General features: G+C 33.5%; 1 protein-coding gene across 9 annotated transcripts; it reads left to right on the top strand.

Moving 5' to 3' along the window:
* Positions 1-3,830: 3,830 nt before the first annotated feature.
* On the top strand, positions 3,831-22,526 carry LOC118738047 (calcium uptake protein 3, mitochondrial). Of its 9 annotated transcripts, XM_036468960.1 has the most exons (11): positions 3,832-4,101; positions 8,458-8,596; positions 8,708-8,818; positions 9,511-9,558; positions 9,631-9,713; positions 10,347-10,409; positions 10,946-11,032; positions 11,613-11,711; positions 14,333-14,738; positions 14,802-14,959; positions 21,653-22,526. In XM_036468960.1, the coding sequence occupies exons 1-11, from the start codon at positions 3,892-3,894 to the stop codon at positions 21,728-21,730; spliced, it is 1,482 nt and encodes a 493-aa protein (XP_036324853.1). In that variant the 5' UTR covers positions 3,832-3,891; the 3' UTR covers positions 21,731-22,526. The 9 variants fall into 9 exon arrangements, with proteins under 9 accessions (XP_036324869.1, XP_036324853.1, XP_036324839.1 ...); XM_036468946.1 differs by lacking the exon at positions 21,653-22,526 and having other exon boundaries at positions 14,802-15,745; XM_036469008.1 differs by lacking the exon at positions 10,946-11,032 and having other exon boundaries at positions 3,833-4,101.
* Positions 22,527-24,244: the final 1,718 nt, after the last annotated feature.

Genomic DNA, 24,244 nt, shown 5'->3' with positions numbered 1-24,244 from the left:
TATTGCAAAGGTGCAATCATTTTTTTCGGCACCCTGTAAAAACAGCTAAATCGATTTTCTTATATGTAACTTTCACTTTTCGGTTTCAGACAGATGAACATAGCTTGCAGATTTACATATATATTAAAGTATTCGATTATTCGTCTTTTTTCAAAACTGTTTTCGAGCGTTTCGAAAAATTTAAATTTGAAAAACACCGGTGCCCGATTTTGGAATCAAGAAAAGCCCGGATAACTTGGTTTTTTATACGTAGAGTCAAAAACAAAATTACAATAAAACTATTAACTTTTATTAGATCTCTTCGATCCTTCGGATCCTGATATTCGAAAAATCAAGATTTCAAAAAAACCGAACAAAAATTCCTACACTCCTGTTATAGTGAAGTTGAACTTTTTTTTGTGATACGGCCTAATGTATATATGTATGTACATGTTGCTATGCTATACACTCTATGCTATTTGATATCTTAATTTAATCAAATTTAGGCGCCTGCTTACTCAACTGACAGAATAGAAATCTTGTTTCTACATTTCAATTAAAATTTATAAATGAAAATACTTTAACAGCCAATTTCACGAAAAGAATTTAAGTGGGAAATGATTTAAATTTTTTGAATTTTGTATGGAAATCGACAGAAAATGAAAAAATCCTTTTCCATTTAAATTGCTATGTAAGTATGTACATATGTAGGTACAATAACATACATACATACATTCTACAACACGTGGGCCTTTGCACCGGCAATCACTTCATTAAACGCGAATTAGTGAGGTCAATTGGGAGCAGTGGGAGTATGAAGGCTCAAATTTAAATTGTGAAGAAGAATACATACATACATAATATGTACATACGTTTGTAAATATCCACCTACATGCATATAACTTATATAAAATTCATATTGACTTCCACACCACTGCTGACTTTTACTTGCGCTTCTTCGATTGGCAATAAATTTGCCAATAATTATGTTCAGGGATCAATATGTACATACACACATATATAAATATCCTCTAAATATATTCTATGTATACGAGCATGCGTAGATATGTATGTATGTATGTTTATAACTTATCCGCACATTTCTTGTACTTCTATCGCCCTTTATGACCTGTTTCTAGCACATTGGCCAATTTTTCATTGGCTTCTACATAGGTATGTATGCTGCTAACGATCACTCGCCAATAACACAATTTTTCAGAATATTTATGCATTTCAACCTGAAGCCATCTTCATCTCGTTATTTATATTCCCTGTATGTATGTACTTGTGTATGTAAGGCTACCTACTAGGCATGTTACGTATGCCATATATTTCGCAATGCGAATGTTTAAAAAAGCTATAATCAACTGAAGTCATAGTTTTTATCAGGGCTTCGGAGCAAATGTTATCTTTTTCATCGCTCCGCACTAGCTCCGCTCCGGTATTTTATTTCGCTCCGAGCTCCGCTGTTGCTCCACTCCCGCTCCCAATAAAAAACTTTTTTATTTATTTATTGACTTATCGAGCCTTAACCACTAAAAAACGTAGGCGACATTTTTTTTTTTAATTTTCTTTTTGATGCAGAAATGCATCTATGTGTGTATACACTTCTGCACCCCAAATAAAACTAAAAAAAAAATTCCAAGTTAATTAAACTGAATGGAAATTTATTTAACACCGTTGTTTTCAGTGCCAAAAAATAATAATTTAAGTAAATTTATTAAGTGAAAATTTTTTTAATTTCAATTGAACTTGAGGCCGTTAAATATTATTGAAAAATTTTCGGAAAACAACAATCAAAATACATATTTGAAAATAAATCATTACAGATTTCGGGACCCGCGGTACAACTCTGAAAAATGTCGGGATGGGCGGGCTCGGGACTTAAAATTTTAGTCTCGTGATGGGCGGGATCGGGATTGAATATTTAATCCCGTGCCCATCTCTACTTCCAACCAAACATTAGTTACATATGTGTGTACATACATTAGGTTGGTCCAAAAATGCATGTGAAAAAGTAAAGCCGGAATTTGCATGCTCTCACCCCCTAGGACTGCTCTTTGCCGAAAAAATATACCTTTCTTTGAAATCAAAATATATTTAGAGGTCGCTCAAAGCGCTCAAGTTTTATATGGCAAAAAACACTTTTCGTAGAAATGGTATAAAATTCTTGAAAATCAATCAGCCTTATCATGAGTTTCATTTTACCCGAACCGGTTCACTTTTCATATTTGGGTTCCACTATGGGCGGAATACAAATTTTCGAGTAAATTTTTTTCGGCGAAACTCAGGATAGAGCAGAATATTTTTCGAACGGATAACTCTGTTTATTTTCAGGAGATTCCCCATAATAATACCCAATTATTTATTTAACCGTGTTTTCATAGTAACGATATTTTAAAGGTCCGCCAAAATCTCCAGAAAATGCAATGGGGGATAAATAAAAAATCTTTAGTACTAAGAAATGATTAAATAAACAATTGGGTATTGCTATTGGAAGTCTTCTTAAGTGAACCAGAGTTTTCCGATCGAAAAATATTGATTTTCAAGAATTTTTTACCATTTCTACGAAAAGTGTTTTTTTTTTATATAATTGCATTTTATACTCAAATACCCGGCGTGCTCACAGTGGCTTAAAAGTGTTTTTGTGCTGTTTGATACCCGTATTGTTATATTTCATTTATTTTATCGATTTACTTTAATAAAATTTTTAAACCAGATGGCAACCCTCCTCAAAAATATTTTCGGTAATAAACTTTCCTAAACCACTGCAGTTTGATACCCATATTGCAATATTACATTTATCTTATCAATTAAATTGAATTAAAATTTGATTTCAACTAAAAATTAAAAAAAAAATATATTAAAAATAAATTTTTTGAGTTTCATTTTGTTTTGTGCGTATGTCTGCTTCATGACCCATACGGATTACTAATACTACGTTCAAATTGACGAGTTAAACATGTTAAATGGGCATGAACCAGTTGAATTAGCTGGCCAAATTAATTAGAAATTGCCCCTAGTCCTTTTTTTAGCCCTTTGGAGAATTTATTTATACTTGGCATGAAAAAGTTGTATATGCTTAATTTGATCTCATTTTTTTTTCATTTATGTAAGAGATGAATTTTTAAACTAAGAAAGACTGATATATATACATATATGTATTGTATGTTCCTTACGTTTTTATACATACATGCTGTAAAAATGTTTAGGCTGTTAACTTATCTTAGAGGAAGATTAAGTTCCATATATTGCAGTTGTGAATTCAAAAAAAAAACACGCCATGTTTAACAAAGTGGTAGAAAAATTATGAAATTTCGGCTCTAATCATTTCGATCTTTCCTCGACCTCATTTGTCAAGAAATAAATTTTGTACCATCATGCTGGTACTGGTAAGTTATATGCTTCCAGCCTGATGGTACAGTCACTTGATGAGCCAGCAAGCGGGTGTCGTATATTTCCACTTTTATACAAAAAGGTTTTTGGTTGGATAAAATTTTGGCTTTTTTTTCCAGAGTTCGTTGTTTTTCTGTGTCATTACTTATTGAAAATGGTTGCGTATGTATATCTAAGTAAAAAAATATAGCTACCTTTTTTTTTAGCCTACGACTTGTTTTAGCTCTTTTTTAGCCATTTTTTTAAAGGAATTTGGCTATCACTAAAAAACCTCCCGGCAACACTGGCCATAACCGATTCGGCTAGAGCATTTTCCTACAACAATAACAGCGCCACCTGCAGACAGATTTATGCATTAGTACTTCCGGTAGTGCACTGTCAAACGCCACAACAACAAAACAAAACAAAAAAAAAAACAAAAAAAATCTACCTGTGTCTGGCATTTGCATGACATTCGCATTTTCTAGCTTTTGCCTTCTACACCTTTCTCAAATTTAGTGCTTGGTTTTTCGCAGAATGGCTGCTTTTGGTAGATTTGCAAATCGGGCATTAAATTTAACCAGTTTTCGGCCTGTACAAAGAAATTTTCACAAATTTAATAGTGCTAAAAATGTGCCGAAGAATTACACAAAATATTTGGTTGTTGTGGGTAGCGGTGTGACTGCGTTGATATGTGCCAATTACTTGAAAGCGGAACGTGTGGAGGCGTCCATTCGAATGCGAAAGGTGAGCGAGTTTGTTTAGTTGCAAAAATGTGTGAAATCCCTCTCCACAATGCATAAATAATATAGTACATACGTATTGTAATAAATTGTTGATAAATGATTAGTGCAATTCGATTTTATAAAAAGTTAGGGAAAATTGATGGCACATTCTTGGCACATTCAACCTTATCATGAGTTTTATTTTCGCCCGAAATTGTTCACTTTTCGCTTATGTGTATTCACGACGGACGGATGAAAATTTTTCAGGTGAAACTCGGGATAAAGGTGAATAATTTCACCATGGGGAAAATTCGATAATTTCGGAAAATGCTTTTTGGCGAAGCAGGTTCGGGTGGAATTGAACGGTTATCATTTCTATTTTTGGACAAATTCGTTTTTGGCATTTTTGCACATTGTGGTTCTTCTTTCTTCTTCTAAACCGTCAGCTGTTTTTTGTTTTGTTTAAAAAGAAGACAACAACAAGTTGCGGCAACAAGTTGTGTGTGGGTGGTGGGTGTTGCACTTTTTACTTTGAACTTCATTCGTAATTTAAAGTTGTTTACCTTTGCTGATTTTGCTTTTTGCGATATCATAAATTTTGGCCTTGGCTGCGTTGTGAGTCATGCTTAAATAAGTTTTTTTCGAGGTTGCTGAATTCCAACGATGTATGCATGCGCAATTATGATAGTAGGAGGGGTAAATGTTTGAATAATGTTCGTTGTTAAAATCACGAAATTTTTTAAGCGTATTTGATTATATTTTACTTAAATGCTGTTGCAAAAAAAAAAACTGAGGGTGACTGAAAGATTTTAATAACGTGGATTAGTTACAGCTTAGTTGTAGATACAAAATAACCCTTTCAACTTCATTTAACTTTTATTAAGGTAATTTTTGTTCAGCGGTTTAATTATAGTTAAATTAACCCTCGCTCAACATCCTCAGCGATTTACGTCCAAAAACTCCTGATAGTTTGCTATATGATAGCCAACCCGCCGAAGGAAATGAAGAAGCCGTCAGCTAGCCAGACTAGCTGCTGCCTCGACTCTGATAGGACCTGAGCTCTTAATTAAAATTAATTTAATACAATAAAAAATAAAATTTTCACTAAGTATCAAATCTAGAATTATCAAATTTTTTTTCTTTTCAGTTCGTTTGTATTATATTTTTTAAACTTGGTTCATTTTTTTTTTTAGTAAAAAGCTTTAAGTCAATCAAAGGTACAGTATTTTTTCTTATGAAAGTGTTAAAACCTACATAAAAATTTGCTTGCATATAACTCGTCAAAAAAATAAAATTATCGCAAAATCTTTGGTGTCAATGAAATATAAGAAATCGAAGTCAACTTTGGGTGTCCCAGTTGAGAAAACTTGACTCACTCACGGGTGCTTATGGAATCGGACAGGATGAATTTATAATCGGCGGCCGCCTTGCCCGAGTGGTTAATTTCTGCACTGCCATCCGATAGAACCTAGGTACGATTCATTCCCATGATAGTGGGGTCCACATAACCAGAATGATCAAGATTTGTGTCCCGCTAAATTCCCCAAAACTGTTGGCAGCAATCAAGGTTTAATTCCAAATCTGATTTTCGACTGCTGAGTGGAAGATCGACCTATCTCGGCAGTCAGTTCGAAAACGCCCTATCTCAAAAAACTTTTCACTAACGCCCTATTTCAGAATTTTGTTGAAGAACGCCCTATTTCAGAATTCGATTCAAAAATGCCCTATCACACTTCAAAATGTATTGAAAATTTGCTGATATAGGGCGTTTTTGAAACGAATTCTGAAATAGGGCGTTCTTCAACCAAATTCTGAAATAGGGCGTTTTTGAAAAGTTTTTTGTGTTTTCGTACTGGCTGCCGAGATAGGTCGATCTTCCACTCAGCTGTCGAAAAGCTTTGCTCAACAACTTTACTTAAAAATTATATCTTAAAACCCTCTCAAGGCTGGTCTGCTTACCTCACTTTCCTTTTTTCACAAGCTTTTTTTTTTTTGTAAATATGTACGGCTAAATGTATGTATGTATGTATGCGTGTACAAGTGATTTATAAAGGAAAAAGATTTATTTACTGTCATTTATTTGAATAAATTATTCTTTAAAGATCAAGTTCACTAATAAATTTATATCTGTTTAGCCGTGAAATCACCTTAGAACATAATGGACAAAGTCAAGTTTACAAATTGTCTACACAGTTTCAATTGTAGTTACCAGAACTTTACCGATTCGTTCCGACCTGCAACAATGCATTGAATATTGAGTCATTTTGAATTCTTGTGTACGCCACCCAGTGTGTAAAATATGACGGCGCTTAATCCACGGCATCCCAATGTCAAAGCTGCCGGCGGACAAACAGGCAAACAATAGCACTCCCGCCAAGATCAGTCATAACAAAACTATATAACCACACAAACAAAAATCATACAAGGGATTACAATAACACCCACATAGCGTTGACAATAGAATTTTTCCCTCAGGGTAGGTACGAGTATGTATGTATGTATGAACGTATTTCTGTAACTGACATTGCAACAATGTCCCAAATGTAGCAGCAAGACTGCAAACAAATGTACTTATGTATGTAGCTCTTATGTGTTTTATGTAGGTATGCATGCAAATGTTTATCATCTATTTATTATCAGACATGCTACTCAAATTTGAATGCAATTAAATTCTGAATGATTTACAATTGAAGACAAAAGGTGGAGTCTAAATTGTTTAGCTGTCCTTCGCACAATGCGTCAATGCAGCTTAACAAATCCTATTGTGGCCAAGACACAGACAGAGCAATTCTTGCCATCGGCGATGATGAATACACGCTGCTCGGGTGAAGTGATTGTCGCGCTTGCCACTGCCAATTGCCACCTATAAAAGAACCAAAATCATAACATAAACTCATTTCATATTAAATATGTATGTATGTATGTACATATGCATACATGTGACTGGCTGTGCAACGCCATGCAAAGGATGATGTCAGACAATTAAAAAGAATTATCACCAGCAAGCTAGAGTAGGTGAGCCGCCACATGAACGAAATTCAGCTCGACATGGTAATGAATGAAATGTTTTTTTTTTAAAGCGCATCGATCTCTCTAATAGTAAAAAATACAATTTAATATTTAAGTATATGAATGAGATATTTATTAAACTCCCTTTTGACTCCCACGGGAGCTTGCAGACATATCATCAGGCAAGTGTGCTGCTATTGAGACCTTTAACCTGCACAAAAGCATGCACCTCAAGGCTCTATTGGTGACATGTTGTTTAGAAGTAAACGCTTGGGTGGTATGCGCATATGTATGTCTTCTTATAGCGCAGTTGAGGAATTGGAATGTCTGTGATACTTTTTTTGATGGTAGACTGTCAGTTTTTTAATTCATATGTATGAATTGTGCCATAAATATTTATGCATGTAGATATGCCTGTGTCTGTAGGTGCGGTAATGCATTCAAAATGTGTTACCGTGAAATGCATACCAGTTTTTGAATGGCTGTTTATGTCAAATTTATTAATATTATAAAAATTTATGAAAATTGTGTCTGCGGTCTTATTACAACCAATAACAATAATGATAATGATGGCAATCATTTTTAAATGAGAAAATATTTCATTTGCATGTGGGAAAATGTTGAATACAAAAGGTTGTCGCTTAGCTTAACCAATAATTAATAAATGAAGTATATGTCTGTATTTTTTAGCATTCATAAAAAGCAAAGTTAAGATTTAAATGTTTCGTTAAACCTGAAAACTTGCAAAAGGCTAAAAAAAATACTCAGAAAACATTGAAAAGCGCGTAATAGCCACGAAAACGTAAGAAATTCTGGAGAGTGACTCGGAGGATTTCGAGAAAAATCGAAAAAAAGCCCCGTTGGGAAGTTTTGGAATTGTTGTAATTTATTGTCGATTAAAAATAACCCTTTTGAAGTCTAATTTCTGTCTAAAGAATTTTAACATTTACCTTTTCATTTCTCTTTTTTTGTTGTCCATGCCAGCTGCACCATGCTACACAATCAGCATCTCAGATAGCAATCTCTTGTATCTTTCATTTATTACAACATCTTCATGCACTTTCTTTTGAATTCAAAAGATAAAATTTATCGCACACTGCCTTGGCCATTCATCAATTCAACACCTTTTCGCAGATATTTTTGTAACCGTTTACAAAATTGATTTAATACTTAAACGTTTGGGCAAAAATTTAAAGTATAAAGTTACCAGAAGAATTACACCAGAACATTAATCAACTGAAAAAAAAAACTGGTTGTCTGCAAATACATAATTGATTGCACTGCTTCATCCAAATGTGTAGAACTTACATTTACTCTTCTTCTTTTTTAACATTTTTATCAACGCTAAGTTTACTTTCTTTACTTCCAGACCGAAGAGGACAACTTGATGAAGAAATTGACGTCACGCGAACGGCGCTTCATCAAATTTTCTTCTGTGGAATATCAAGGGCAATTGTATATGACGCCACAGGATTTCTTGGATAGCGTGGTTGAGCAAGAGCCAAGACGTAAGTAGATTCTTAACTAGAGGCTTTAACAATACTTATAAAAAATACATACGTACATAGCTCGGTATTATGTTTTGCACTATTAATTGTCTTTTTATCTTCTTCTACCAGCTCGTTTGAAACGCCGTGCTTTAAGCGACCAAGATTTGCAGGTGATAAAAGACAATACACCGCCTTTGAAGAAGGGCTCGAAAATGTTGTTCCGTACTCTAAGGGACAGAGGTAATTTTTGAAGTCGGTATTTTTGAACGATATTAATATGTAGTTAAATTTTAAATACTGGCATACTTTTTAGTTAGGTTAACTCATTTCTCACCTAAAACCACAATTGCTTCTTAGTGTCGCCAAGAGTTAGAGCATAAGGGCAAAGATTTTAAATTATACTCTAATAAACAGTTTTTCGAGCCTTAGTAATTTGTTGACCTTTTGATTGGCTATATTCTGCAACGAGGAGTAGAATGCGGAGCTAAGGAAGTTCAATCGCGATCTGCATAATGTTTGGCAGTGACCTTCGATGGTACTCAAGGGTGCGCATGACACATTGTTCCCATCGTATGCTAAACATGTTTCAGGCTGTACTAATTGGCGTGGGATAGTGTGAGACACAGTGCCCAGTGCATGAGACTAAGCTGCAGTCTACGGGCAAATTGGAAAATTATTATAATTTAAAAATAAAATCAAATGGAAGAACTTGAATTCAATTATGCACTGCTTGACGTCACACAAAATTCGTAAAGTAAATGTGACAACAAATGAGATATTAATGAGAAATCCTCTTTTAGAAACTAGTACTATAGTCTTTAATTACAAAGTCATTGTCTTCACACGCGTTTGTTTTAAATTGAGTTTGATGCTATCTATTTGCATTGTTTAACGCCAGGTATATACATATATTCCTTTCTTTGTCATTTAAGGCATTATCTCCTACACAGAATATCTCTTTCTCTTATCTGTTTTAACAAGTAAGTAAAAAAATATTATTTACAGTTTTTAACAATGATTTTAACATGTTTTTTGTTTTTGTACTCTTAAAGAACCTATTTCCGGTTTCCGCATTGCATTTAACATGTTCGATACAGATGCCAATCATCGCGTTGAAAAGGACGAATTTCTAGTGGTGAGTAAGTTCAAAACGTTCACAGTGATAGATAATTGATTCATGTAGAGGTCAGAGCTTCCGCCTTTTAAATGTACAAACGTACAAATATCATCAAGGAAAATTTGCAAAACAGATTGTTTAGCTTAGAATAAGCTTGAATGAGGTATGAGGCAAGGTATCGTAAGATTGGCCTCATCGCATCGGACAGTCAAAGCTGCTATCAATATAAATTTCTTTCAGCGATATACTGAACCCAAAGAGCTTTTTAGCGGTATTACACTGAAGGTCAGCTTTGAATTTGCCTCGCTTTTTGTGGCTATTTCTACTTGAAAATAGTTCGACAGATAAATTTTGCGGCAGGTGGAGAGTATAAATCATATCAGTACATTCCGCGATGAAATGTGTGTTAAGAGGTTCCCGTAACTCAATGCTGTTCAACAGTTACATATCTTCGGTGGTAGTGCAAAATGGTTTTTTAAATGTTTCCATTTTTTTTTTTTGTTGCATAATGCATAGCCTGTAATTTGCATCATTATTTACGACTATTTTTTTTTTTGAATTACAAGTATTTTTTATAAATGTTATTTTTTATTAGTTCTTATATATACGTTAAATACTTTTGATTTGATATTTATATTTTATTTCATTTAGATTTTAAGAATTTTGGGTGGCACCTTCAAGCGGTCGAAAGTCGATGAGGAGACACGTAAACTTGTAAGCATTTCATATTCATCTTCGAACTTTAAAAAATTAATTAATTATAAAAATATCAGTATATAGTATTCAAAAAAAAAATTTAATTCAAATCCAAAACTTATCAATATTGTATGTAATTCGTAATTTTTTAAATTTCTGATAGCCAGCAGTGGAAGTGCTGAGAGCCTCCGAAAATAGGTTACTTTAATTTGCTTATGTATAAATTGTATAGCAGCATATCGTCGTTTAAAGTACAAAACCGCGTATCAGCAAAATGCAAAACCGCGTATGTGAGGTTGTATAAATTATTTTCAAGAGATTAAAAATACTCATATTTCAAAATGGTTTTTTTTTTTTTATAAAGCAATCGCATTTCTGTCTAGTATATTTCAGGACGAATGGATAAGGATTGAGCCAAGAGCTTGGTTAAGCAAATTTGCAATTTTTGGCAGCAAATGTCAGTTGCGTGGTTTTGTACTTTAAACGACGATAGAATTATGTAAAATTTATTTTTAATATTTTTGCCACTCACTAATAACTTTATTTCGAATTAGTTGTTAAGTTTAATTTGGCCTAGAGAAACAGCTGAGTCACTTTTTATGAAAACTAAAAAAGGAACCAATGAAAAGGAGCATGTAAATGTAAGTCGGGGGAAGTGTTTAATTTTGCTCCCTTTTTATGTTTCGTTTTGTTAATTCTCATATTTTACATACTATAATTCGTTGTTTAGTTGAAACTGATCTTATCTTATCTTTTCGCCTACACTACGAAAAAAGAGAAAAAATGGAAAATTAGTATTCAGTTTTTAAATGCCAGAAATGTTTATCCGCAACCTTGAACTTTTATACTGTATGGTTCTGCTTAGCCCTAAACTTTCAAAAAATAAACTTTGCTTCCTTAGACTATTTTAATGTAAGTAAATACAATATTCATGAAAATACACAGTGCCGCCTTCGCTTTTTACGAGTTTTGTTGTTTCGTTTTTACTTTGACTTTTTTAATTTTATTTATAATACTTTATACTATGTATGTATAGATGTATTATTTTTTGTAAGTAACCAAATTTATGTTATTTATTTTATGTTATTCATACATACTTTCCGGTTTTTTTTACTTACATGATAACCTTTTTACTGTTCTTCAAGTTGTTCTGTTAAATTTTATTAATCGCATGAAATTTGCTTATCTATATGTCGTCACTAACTTACACGCTTGCAATAGATGGAGCGCATTTTTAGTGGAGTTTGGAAGGGTAAACGACGCGTACAGGACGATGGAGAAAAGAAACAACTAAAAGAAGAAGCAGAGAAACTAGCGCAGGTACAGTATGTTTCTTCCATACATATGTATGCACAGCCTACAGACTTTAATTAGAACAACTTATTCGGGGGCGTTTAGTTCAAAACATCTTTCAAAAATCGTTTTTGAGGCAAAGATAGTGCTATAACTTCTTTAAAAGCGCTTTATAACTTACGTAAAGATCAGATAGGACCGAATCTCTCGCCACAAAAACAATAATGAAAACGCTTTACACGAAATAATATACCTTCTTGCAAATCTTTTACATTTTGAGACCGAACGAATTTTATACTTTGGACCCCAAAGTGGCGTCCAAAAAAAATATTCCAAAAATTCTGAAAATTCTAGATTCCCGTAAAATGAAACACGAAGATTAAGAAAATGATTTATTTTGGAACGAATTTCCGTCATCCCGTTTGCAGACAAACCAAGCTTGAAAAGGGATGTCGGAAATTCGTTCCAAAATAAATCATCTTACCACCCTGTTGGAAAAATCAACAAACACCAACACAGGAATAAGAAAGGTTTAAAGAAAATACCAAGAAATCCCCAAATAAATCTAAATGGTACGAAAAAAATTACGAGAATGTTAAAAGCCAAAGGCTCCCGGAAAAGCGCCGAGAAAAATCCTAAAACTCCCTAAGCATAAAACACGAATTAGCCAGAAAAATTCTAAAATTTCTCAACGGTCGAGGATCTCGAAAAGTAAAACACGAAGAAACTTAAAAGGTGCGAAAACCGCAACAATAAATTTAAAGATTCTGAACGGTGAATAGAAATCCTAGAAAGAACCACAAAAACTCCTGAAAAGTAAAACACGAAGAATCCCAAAAAACCCAAAAACCAAAACAAAAAATTTAAAGATTCTGAATTTCGGTAAATTTAACACGAGGAACCCGAATGCTAAAAAAATTCCTGAACAATTTCCAAAAGTAAAACACGAGGAATCCTGAAGAGGCCTAAATCCAAAACAAAAAATTTACAGGTTCTGAACGGCGATAAGAAAATCTAGAAAAAATCCAAAACCTCCTAAAAAGTAAGGCCCCAAAAAGTCCTAAACGTTCTTGAAAAAAATTACAAAAAATTTAACACTAGGCAACCAAAAAATTCTTAAAAGTCTCAAAAAATCCTTAACGGTCCCGAGTAGATCTAGAATAGTAAAACACGAAGAACTCTGAAAACTCCAAAAACCAAAACAATAACATTAGAGATTCTGAACGGCGAAGAGAAGATCTAAAAAATAGCCGAAGAAACCCTTAAAAATTAAAGCACCAAGAATACCGTAAAAATCCTATTACGGTGTTCGCATTAGGCGATTTTACAGGCAACTTTTAGTTGAAAGCAAAAACCGCTTGGTGTGAACAGCCTTTCAACTAATCTCTTCCAATGAAGTTGGGGTGCAGCCAACTTTTGATTCAACTAATCACCTCTAAAACTGCCTGAAAAATCGCCAAATGCGAACACCGTATAAACGTGCCCCAAAAAAATCGAAAAATGAAGCACGGAAGTCGCGAAAACAATCGTGAACTGTCCCGAGAAACTTTCGAAGTTCACGAGAAATTCCGAAAACTTAAAAACGATTTATTTAGCATAAAAATTTCAAAAAAAAATTAATAGTTCGAAAACCTTGCAAAGTCTACGAAAAAATTTCAAAAACTCGCCAAAAATAATCGAGAGGTGTACATATGTTTAAGATATTAAACTAAGAGCAAATTTCGGTTAAAAAATGTGAGGCAAAAACTTTGCAAGGCAAAGGCAAGGCTTTGCTATTTCTTAATGAAAACACAGTACGACAATTTGTTCACTACTTTATGTCTTTTCGATTTCATGATCTAAAAATAATTTGTATTCAGTCTTGGCAAGAAAAAAAATGTCATATGCAGTGGTGACCAAATAATTAGGAAAACATCTTCTTAACAAGTTTTGGTCATTTAATATTTTTTTTATTTATTTGGGCAATTCACAAGGTGTCGTATTTGTCGTGTTTGTCGTGAAGTCATGATATTTCATGACAGTTGTAAAAATGTTGTTATTGTTTTGTGAAGAAAAATAACACATGACGATACAACTCTGCAACCTATGTTTATTCGGTGTTATGTGAGGTTAAGTGCTGAGATATAATAAATAATCGTAACAGGTGTTCACAACCGTCGTATTTTAACACAACTTTTGTTAGGAAAATATAACTTCACAACACCTTGTGAATTGCCCAATTGTTTTACAAAAATATAATTTATACCACAACGAAACCCATCTATATCAAAGTTTCAAACCTTGTAAAAAAGATTTATAAAAATAAGGAAGAAATAAAAGCGCAAAACGCGTAAAGTAGTGTTGTTGTTGTTGTTGTAGCGTCGCTCACTTCACTTTTCCGAAAAAACCGGTATGTATTTTATGAGTCTCATGTTAACCACGAAACTGCTTAAATGCATATAACGGTAAAGCATGGTATCAAGGCTTAAAAAAAAAAATTAAGACTAACCACCAACCAAAAGAACATAAATCAAAATGGGACTTAACTATTGCATGATTATTTATATATGTACGTGCATACCTCAACTGTTAAAGTTCTACTCACTCTCTTGGCTACTCACTCCTTAGCTCAGCAAACTCACTACGTATTCATTTACATATTTCCACAGGACGACTTCATCGATGACGACGAAGGGCTGCAGCGCAAGCATCGCATCGATACGACACTACAAATACATTTATTCGGCAAGAAAGGCAATCAGGATCTCAACTACGATGGCTTCCACAAGTTCATGGATAATTTGCAAACAGAAGTGCTGGAATTGGAGTTCAGCGAATTCTCAAAGGGTAATGTCGCCATCACCGAAAATGATTTTGCCAAAATTTTGCTGCGTTACACCTACCTCAATACGGAAGAGTACGATGCCTATTTGGAGCGTCTAATGGATCGCATTAAGGTGCAGCGTGGCATAACATTCGAAGAGTTTCGTGACTTTTGTCGTTTCCTCAACAATCTGGAAGATTTTGCAATCGCTATGCGCATGTATACGCTGGCTGATCGTGCTATCTCGCAGAGTATGTTAATAACGGTTAAATTCATTTTTTTTTATAAACATAAAAAGTATCTCTTCCTTTCAGGTGAATTCTCGCGCGCTGTAAAAATTTGCACTGGTTTCAAGCTTAGCAAACATCTGATCGATACAGTTTTCGCAATTTTCGATGACAATGGTGACGGTATGCTGTCGTACAGAGAATTTATAGCGATCATGAAGGATCGTGTACATCGTGGCTTTAAAGTAAGTCATCACAAAGTGCTTGAATACAATGTTGCTAACGATGAATTAGTCGAAGCGGCGAATCCTATGTTTGCATTGTGGCGCCAACGCGCCTGTCGCCACTTAGATCACTTCAAAGACTGCGATTTTTTCAATAATTTTTGAAGGCAAAAAATATTTTTTTTGCTTTGATTTTTATTTTGAATTAAGTCAACGAAGCAATTCAATGGAGATCAATATGATTTATGTAGTTTATAAATAAGTTTAGTTTTTCATAATGACTTTATGCTCGAACCATCCGCCATCGAATACTTGTGCACGACAATTTCAGTACAAATTATCTTTATTTTGCTCGCTTTTTTAATTTATATTAACTTTGTTATTTTAATATATATTTTTTTTTTAATATTTTGTCCACATGTTTGTTCTAATTGCGTTGTTCAACCATTAACATCTTTGTAATTTCAAAACTTAAAATGCTCTCAATTCGTGAAATCAGCAATAATTAACGGTTTAAGTGCACTTTCATAATTACTATTTATACACATTTTTAATCATCATTTATAGCATTGCATTATTCTAACAAATTTGCTAAGTTTAATATATTCAATTTCATTTAATTGTTCAAAAATATCGTTATAAATAATATACTCGTAAATAAACTTGAATTTTTTGCTGATTTCACAGGCATTTAATAAATTTGTTAGCGGCTAATAGCATTCCACGTTTTTTATATTCATTATGTTTCCTGTTTATTCTGTTCATTATTAATTAATACAAATAAAACCACATTTACTAGCAAAATTTTTATATATCGTTTTATTAGCTTTCTTTGCTTTAAGTTTCACACTCCACTTTTTTCACGATTTTTTCTTCAATTGTTTTTCTTCTTCATGTTTTTTCACTATTTCACTAAGGAAGGAGCGTTTTCACATTGGAGATTTAACTCACATTCAGCAGTTAACTGCCACCTTTTGCACCCAGATTCGATAATTAATATCCGAATGTGAATTAAATTTTCACTATGTGAACGGTCCTAATGTTTTTCACACCGTGCTGGGCATTTATTATCATTTTATAGTACCATTTAAAATTAACTACGTTTGTTGGCAAGCAAACCTTACCACCACCCATAGCTCATTTAATTTTAGTATACTAAAGTGCAAGTTTGAAGTAGCTCAAAGTTCTGTTAGCAGACGAAGAGCTTTAACTGTCGCTAGAGACCCATTCGAAACCCAGGCCCAATTAAGGGCTGAATACTGCAGTCGACTGTACTCGTATTTGTTCAGACTCGACCTCGACATACCAAACATCCGTCCGGCTTGTGAAGTCCCCTCAAACGACACCAACCACCTCTGTACCTGCCCACTTAAACCGATTCAGCTATACCCCCTTTCACTTTGGTCCGAACCAAAACGGCGTGCTTTCTTGGCCACCCCGGCAGGCCGTCGTCGAGTTTGACGAAAACGATTGATGCATTAAGGCCCGTCCACATAGAACTTTGGCGTTGCGTTGGCGTTGGCGTCGCTTCAACAGCTGACTATGAATACATGAATTCAAATGCAGCCGTCCACATAGCAAAAATTCGACAACGCTCACGCCAACACAAAGCAAAAAGATGGCCAACTCTCAACTTTTCGCGTGCGTCGCTCGTCAGCTGTTGCAAATAAATAAAATGATGTGAAATATTTTTCCTTTTTAATCAAGTGCGGGCAAGAAATATCGTTTTTAATGCAATTACTGATATGAAATATTAATTATATGTCGTTAGTATGTTAATTTAGTGGCCCAAGGATTCGCTGCCAAGCGTTCATTGTAGCAAGCATACTTTTAACGTGCGTTCTGTCAAACCAATGCTAACGCCAAAGCCAACGCGAAAGTTCTATGTGGACCGGCCTTTAGCCTACTTTGGCAGGCTTTAGTACTGCCGCTTCAACAGCAGGAGCTTTTTGGGGAAAGAAAGTTCGTAACCAGAGATAAATTTTGTAGTGTGGTAGGGCCGACGGCCGTGCATAACTCACGCTTTTCGAGAAGTCGGGGCAAAACACCTTGGCTCATCATGGCCTAGGTATGGTCATATGATCTCGCATCGTAGTTATCCGAAATATCTTTATGGCCTGCTATCCAAACTGCCTTCGATATGCATTTATTTGTCAATTGTAATGCGCTTGACTACTTTGCAGAGCTTTTTAGAAAAATCGAATAGCCACTTAGCAATCCAAAAATATAATTAAAGCCTGTAAAACCAGAGCTGAGCTGACCGGTTACCGGTCTGTTAGTTCAGATTGAAATATGCTTAATGTGCAGGCAATCGTAAGGTGAGGTTTTAGAGGCAAATCTTGTGAGCATACGCCTTCCCCAGCAATTTAGTTTTATTTTTACCCGTCGGATTACACTTCTGCAGGACTGAAACTTCTTTCATTCACCCGGTTTCCGTAGGTTTGTTTGGTGTCGGGATACCGATTAGTTAGCATACATACATACATGCCACACCTTCATCTCGAAACTATGACGCCGTAGAACCTAATATACCGAACCACTGCTGTGAAAATTTTATTGAACTATCCGTGATATTAAGCCCCATTTTTTTATAAATAGTAGCCTTATGAGGTAGTAAAGGGTTGCCTGATTCTCTTGTCAACAGTCCGTTTCTGGCTAAATTTCCTATTCAAAATGATTCCCAATATCTAAATTCGTCCGCCAGAGTCAATTTCAGTAACAGTTTTTGTTAGTTCGACGTTGACTCCGCACTCCTCTGACCATGGACTAGTTTCCCATGATATGTAAGGCCTTTTTCGTCTAACGAGCTCGGTGAGACTTTCCAAAGCCGTTGTTTAAGTGAAGGGCTATCGCCCTATTCATCTCAATAACGTAGCGCCAGAAAATATGCCACAAGAATTCACTTAATAGCCGACTCACGGAGTCAGACGCACGGTGTATGGCGCCTATAAGAAATGCACAGAAAAATCAAATAAAAATCAGTTTGAAAAATTTGTAAGTATAGAAAAATGTTTTTGGCATATTTTTATGCGCAGTAGTTATAACAGTGATAAAATCGGCTCGGTGATGCGTAGAAATGGAGCTATTACATTAAATATCGTCGAGGTTTGACTTTACAATTTTCTATTGAAAACCGGCCGTTAATTCTTCTTGATCCAATGATCGGAACCAAACCGAATTAGTATGGTACCACTCTTGAGGTACACACTTCCGATAAAAAAGGAATTATCGAAAACGTTTCCCGTGGTCTAAAGTTATCTGGTAACATACATAAAAAAATATAGTTAACCTCCCTCCTTTTTCGTAGTCGGAAAGAAAATTGGCAAGTATTTCAATTGTTTGTTAATATTCTTGATATTTTTATCTTCTTGTGGACTGAAAACATTTTAAATAGTCCAAAGCTGTATCAATATGTATTTATGAATGCAGACGTTTCACCTTGAATAGAAAACCAAAGTTGGTTAACCTCAAATACCTACGATAATATTGTTTTGCTCCATTTTTTCTATTTTTATTCTTAGTACACATAATTTTTTTTTAATTTTGCATGATGATCAACTATTGTTGAATAATCGGTACAAATGATTTTCTGAACTGTGCGGTATGAAGAATTGCCGCCACCAACAAAACCAGAGCGGTCAACGTATTTTCTAACTTAGCGGATCATTTGCTTCTCAGCCAGTCTACGACCAAGCGATAGTATTTATAGAAGTTGGTTAAACCTCAAAATTTCCATTATATCTCAAATTCTTTTTACAGAGGGTTACAATTTTAAATTTTAGGCAGGGACCGAAAATAACCGTTAAATATCAAGATTTTTTTTAATTCATTGCAAAATCGTTTTTTTTTGCATTAACGATCAAAAATAATCGTTATTTTGAATTTTATTTTTCCACTCATTCTAACCGTTTAATGTGGGCTGCCTGTTTATGACCGATGTATATTAGGTGCGTTCGTTTAAAATCTCCAACAGAAACCAACCAACTGCCAAATTCCGGCGAAATGTCATCTGTTCGCTCACAAGAGAGAAATATCCAAAATAGTACGCGAACAGAAAATTTGCAGAAACTTGCAAGTTAGACGAACAGCTGATATAATTTTTGTTTACATTCAAAAGTGTAAAATTTAAAACGTATGAAAACTCATTACAAAGTGGTATCCTGGCACAGTTTATTGATTAAACAAATAACTACTTACTTCTTACAAGTTTAATTAGTCGCATTTTGTAATTTTTAACTTCCAAACCATCAAATTCAATTTCGTGATTTGCGTAAATGCCAACCAGCTGTTTTTGATCAGCTGTTTTCCTCTTGGCAAATTGCTGTTGGCAAAAATTTTTCCAGCAGAAACCAGCAGCTTCCCCTCAAAATGAAATGACACTTTGCTCTCTCAATTTCCCCTACTTTGCAAGTTTTTTGCGTACGCGAACGCAAAAACTTGTAAGTTTTGGTTAAACATGAACAATTAACAGCTACGCGAACGAACCTATTGTTTATGATGTAAAAAATGGTGGTTCTATATGAAATCAAAAATTTCTTAAAAAAATAAAAATCATAAAAAACGATTAAATTTGATCGGAAAAATAGTAATCCAATTTTAGCGGTTAGATTACGTTTTTTTTTTTTTTTAATGCAAAGGAGGGTTCGTGCTTTTCCATAGGTTAAAAATTATATTTTTCTAGAAGAAATTTGTTGTGTTTACTTCTTCTCTTTGATCTGCAGATTTTCATTACGCCCGGGGCGTAAATGGAACGAGGCGCGCTTTGATGATAATTTTTGCACCTCGGTTTCTTTTTCTTATAGGATATATCAATGTATTGTCAAAATAGTCGAAATTTAAGAATATTTAATTTTTGTTATAATCAAAATTTTCAAGTATCAATTACAAAATGTTTACTTTGCGTGCTTTAGCTTGAACAAATTTGTCGATGTTTTGGACAAGTGAATCTGAGTGGCAATCTCGTTTTCGTTAGATAAAATATATAAAGCGTTCAATTTTTCTTGGGCCATCGTTATCTTAAGTACGTCTGGATGAGCTTCAATTTCGAAAAACTTTGCTCCCCGCTAGCAACAGTCACTGGCAAAGTCCACAAAATCCTGAATGAAATCCAAACATTAGACCATCAGTACGGATCGCGATATTTGGATCGTCATCCATATTGATGGATTTCAAAATATTTATTTATTTATTAATGCTACACGGTACGATCCAGGATCGCGATCCGTTTTGATGGTGTGACAGGCGCCTAAGGAAAGACATCGATGACATTTTTATTGACGATAAATTGAAGAACCTCCAATGGCCGTTGATGGGTGTATGTTTAATACGCCGTAATTGTTTCAACTCTTCATAAGGCTCCAATCCATTTATGTCCGATATAATGGTATTGCAGCGAGTTAAAATTTTTTTAAATTTAAATTCATTTTTTATCAGAAGCAATTCGTTGTTGATTTAATTTTGAATTAAAATCTGGTAATGGACTGGACATATCGGATGTGACAGATTTTTCCCCCATACAATATTTTTACTAGTAAAACATAGTAAATTTAATTTTTTATTTAATTTTTTTCAGTTCTTCTCTCCACCGTTTCGCGCTTTCAAAACCTTTTTTCGTCATCTGAATACGAAATTTAAAGTTATAATTTCAGTTTGAATTCATTTCTTTGCATTTTCGGTTTACCTTTTTGGGAAATGCCCATATGTATATTCAAGCCGAGTAAATCCTACCAGAATAATAAGATGTTAATAGCAGATTTTCACATTTGAAAATTGTATGCAAAAAAATTTAACTCCACCTCAAAATTTTGCACCCCTCGAATTTGGCGCCCAGGTCGACAGTTGTCCTTATTTTTTAAAATTTGCTGTACCTAAACTTTATTGACTGACTGTATGTTTCAAGTCAGTTTGTTCTCAAAATAAATTGTATTATAAATATATTTTTTTTTTATAAAATTTTGAGTTTTGGACTTTTGGAATACCAACATTTGGGCCTTATCCCGAAAGTCAGGTCTGCGTTACCGGATAAACCCAGGTCTACACCCGGTGTCTCATTTTGACAAGTTTGAACAATTTATTTTTCTTTTATATAATTGTAGTTCTTGTTTTTATAAAAATGTGGTTATTAATGGCATTATTAAAAAAAAACGAGCTTTCGTCGGAATTTCAAGCTTGCAGTTTTGTAGCGCATTTAATTACAAGTACAACAAAGTGCAAGTTTGAAGCAGCTAGGACTTACCGTTGATTTGTGGCAATTTTATTTATTTATTTTTTTTTTTTTGTTGAAGCTGAGGAATCAAATTAAAAAGTTTGTAATATTTACGAAAGTTTGTTGAATGTGTTTTAAATATTGCGCAAAACTTGAAAGTTGTATTTGTATTTTTTTGTTAAAGATTAAGCTATATGGGTATTCATCTAAACGCGTAAATGCCTCGTAACCGTTAAACTTCCTAAATAAAATTAAGTCCCTAAAAACTCGGGTAGATGAAAAACTGAGTTAGATGAAATGTTTACCACCCTCGTGTGTATTCCAGAAAAAAGCTACTATGATGCATAGAATCGACAGGATTTCGTAATTTGACTGCGTAGTATTTTTTTTTTATGAATTGCTAGAAGTGAAACTCAAGCATAAGTGATTTTTTACCTAAGCTATATATGTCAGATTTATTCAAGTTGCAAAAATTAAATATTAACCACTTTTTTTCTTTTTCTTTATAGTCCAGTTCCAAATCGGAGGGCTGGGATGCGTTTCGGCATTGTGTGAAACATGAAATGAAGCACTCCGAGTCCAATTAAAACAAAATGCCACTGCGCCAATCAACAGCAGCCGAACAACGAATAAATAAATAATAAAAAAAAAACTTAGCTAGCAACAGCGTCACTATTTAAATCTTTCAAAGTTATTGTTTAACAAAATGTATGCAGGAAAAGGCGGAACGAAGTATGCAGAATTTATCTTGGAAAAACATATATGGAAAGCAATGCATAAATGTATAGAGTATATAAAAAATGTTGTGAAAGAGAAAAAATAACAGCCTGTAGGCGAACCAAAGGTAATTTACGAAATTTTGCTTTAGTATTTTTTTTTTTTGTTTTTGATTGTAAATTATTTTAAGAGAGCGATTTATTGAAAATTATTTATTTTATTGCGAATATTATTTATTTCGTTGTCTATATGTATGTACATAAAAAAAAACCGTTGTTATATTATTAGCGAAATATTTAACAAGGAAAAAATTCGAAACGCAAAGTATTATTTTATGTATGTTAAATAATACGTAAACTTACGTACAAATACATTTAAATAAGTAACAAAAATTGTTTGTCCACTACTTCAATGTTATGTTTGTGAAAATGTTTGTTTTATATTTGTGTTAGCTAATTTTAATTGCCCATCTCGTTTGTTTTTTATACATTTGTTATTTACATGGAAATCGCAGTGCAGGCACTCAGGTCAGCTCAATACCAAACATACTTGTACATTTACGAGCATTCTTTAATAATTAACTACTACAGAAGCATTTATGCAAAATGTATTAGTCTTCTTGTGCTTAAAAAATTGTAAAATAAAACAGGAATAATAATAATAAAACACTTTCGTTTTGTAGTTTTTTTTTTATATACACATCGTTACCATAATATAGAAAGGTCCTAACTTCTTTCGAAATTCAACTGTGTACAGAGGTAAGTACATAGATTACTCACTTGGGGGCCTAATCGAATTTAAAAACATTTGCTACATCAATGAATTGGTTTCAGTGTTTATTAAAGCCCAGGATTTTAAGAAATTGCCAACCTAAGAACTTTAGTTTTTATAAAGTTTTGTAACTGTTCTGCGAAGCCACAAATTTTTGATGGAACATCTCTATATTAAGGTACCGTTGTGTACTAATTGAATCTTTATTGAAAATACACATACAATACAGTTAGGATTTTTGGTTACAATTGTCAGAAATAATTTCTTAATAAACTTACTTAAACTAAATTATATAAAATGTAATAAGAATTTACATGTCAGCTAAAAGTGCAACCTTTATAAATTATACAGAAGAAGGTAATTATATTTGTAGGCTAATTGTTTAAATGTATTATGGTATGTGTTTTCGTTGCAATTTGCTTGTTAATTGCAAGCGTTAAAACAAGGCTAATTATTTTGATAATTCCAAGGATTTTTTTTTTTTCACAAATAATGAATATACGATCGGGCATAAATGAGCGCTATTTGTGCATACGAACATAAAGACATACTTAAAATATTTTACAAAAAAATTAGACTCCTTTTTTGCTTTTCGCTTGCAATCGAAACTAAGCTATTTCTAATACAACTCTTAAGTTTAACAATAAATGTTATCACAGACAAATTACGTGCATTTGACAGACACTTTTTCTGATTTTTAGTTTCAAGCGATGAGTTTTTCAGTCAACAAGCATACTGAATAATTGTCGCTGTTATTCTTAGCGAAGTAGTTAATGCAAATACATATTTAACTAGCTTGGACTTGTAGCGAAGTTATTATAGAAAAAAATCCCTTTTTTTTAATATTAGATAAGTCTAGCCCTTTCTGAGAGATTGGCTTTATCGAGGTTACTTAGCAACGCCAGGGGTTTTGCTTCTCGAAAAACTATAAAAATCATTTTACAGAGTATCTCTTATCCTTTCTTATGCCGTATTTTTCAGTTTTTTTTTCTTTTTTATCTGGGTACTGAATATTTTAGAAAATTTTTATTTACATATTCTTATGAGCACATAGTGCATCGTACAGTTTCATAAGTAAAAACACTATCAGCTGATTGCCAAAAAATGCCTACAGCTGAGATCACCTGTTTTTTGGCATGTGCTCTTGTCTTTTACAATTTCTTTCATTTCTATTACAATTTCTTTTATTTCTATTACAATTTATTCAAAATACACTAACACACTGAAACCAAAAACACCAATACACTAACCAAAAATACACCTACAGCCTGCCAAACACACACCTACAGCCTGCCAGGCAAAACGATAAGAAGAAGAGTTACTTTACTTATGGAACTGTACGATGACATAGTGAGCTCAGATAAAATCAAAAGTTGAACATTTTTTAGCAGTGTTATTTATTAAAGTATTTTTTTTTTTAACTGCCATTGAAACCAACACTTTTGTTGCAACCATCATTTCTAGCTGTAGACTGAAAAAACCGCCGCTTATTAATATACATACATACATATGTATGTATAGATTATATATAATTTTTTTGTATTATATACAAATTTTTATTTTAATAAATTTATTTCGCTATAAAATGCATGAGTTTTTAAATTTCTTTGAAT

This window comes from Rhagoletis pomonella, unplaced genomic scaffold (genome assembly GCF_013731165.1).
Source record: "Rhagoletis pomonella isolate Grant_MI unplaced genomic scaffold, Rhpom_1.0 Rhpom_scaffold_00001, whole genome shotgun sequence".
Classification (NCBI taxonomy): domain Eukaryota; kingdom Metazoa; phylum Arthropoda; class Insecta; order Diptera; family Tephritidae; genus Rhagoletis; species Rhagoletis pomonella.
This window is presented reverse-complemented; position numbering and strand designations above follow the sequence as displayed.

What these genes read in the sequence shown, in the direction of transcription:
- LOC118738047 (XM_036468946.1), top strand. Translation starts at nt 3,892, where the DNA reads ATGGCTGCTTTTGGTAGATTTGCAAATCGGGCATTAAATTTAACCAGT. An exon ending in AAAAGGACGAATTTCTAGTG is followed by an intron (nt 9,714 to 10,346) that starts GTGAGTAAGTTC and finishes TATTTCATTTAG; the next exon opens with ATTTTAAGAATTTTGGGTGG. An exon ending in AAGCAGAGAAACTAGCGCAG is followed by an intron (nt 11,712 to 14,332) that starts GTACAGTATGTT and finishes ATATTTCCACAG; the next exon opens with GACGACTTCATCGATGACGA.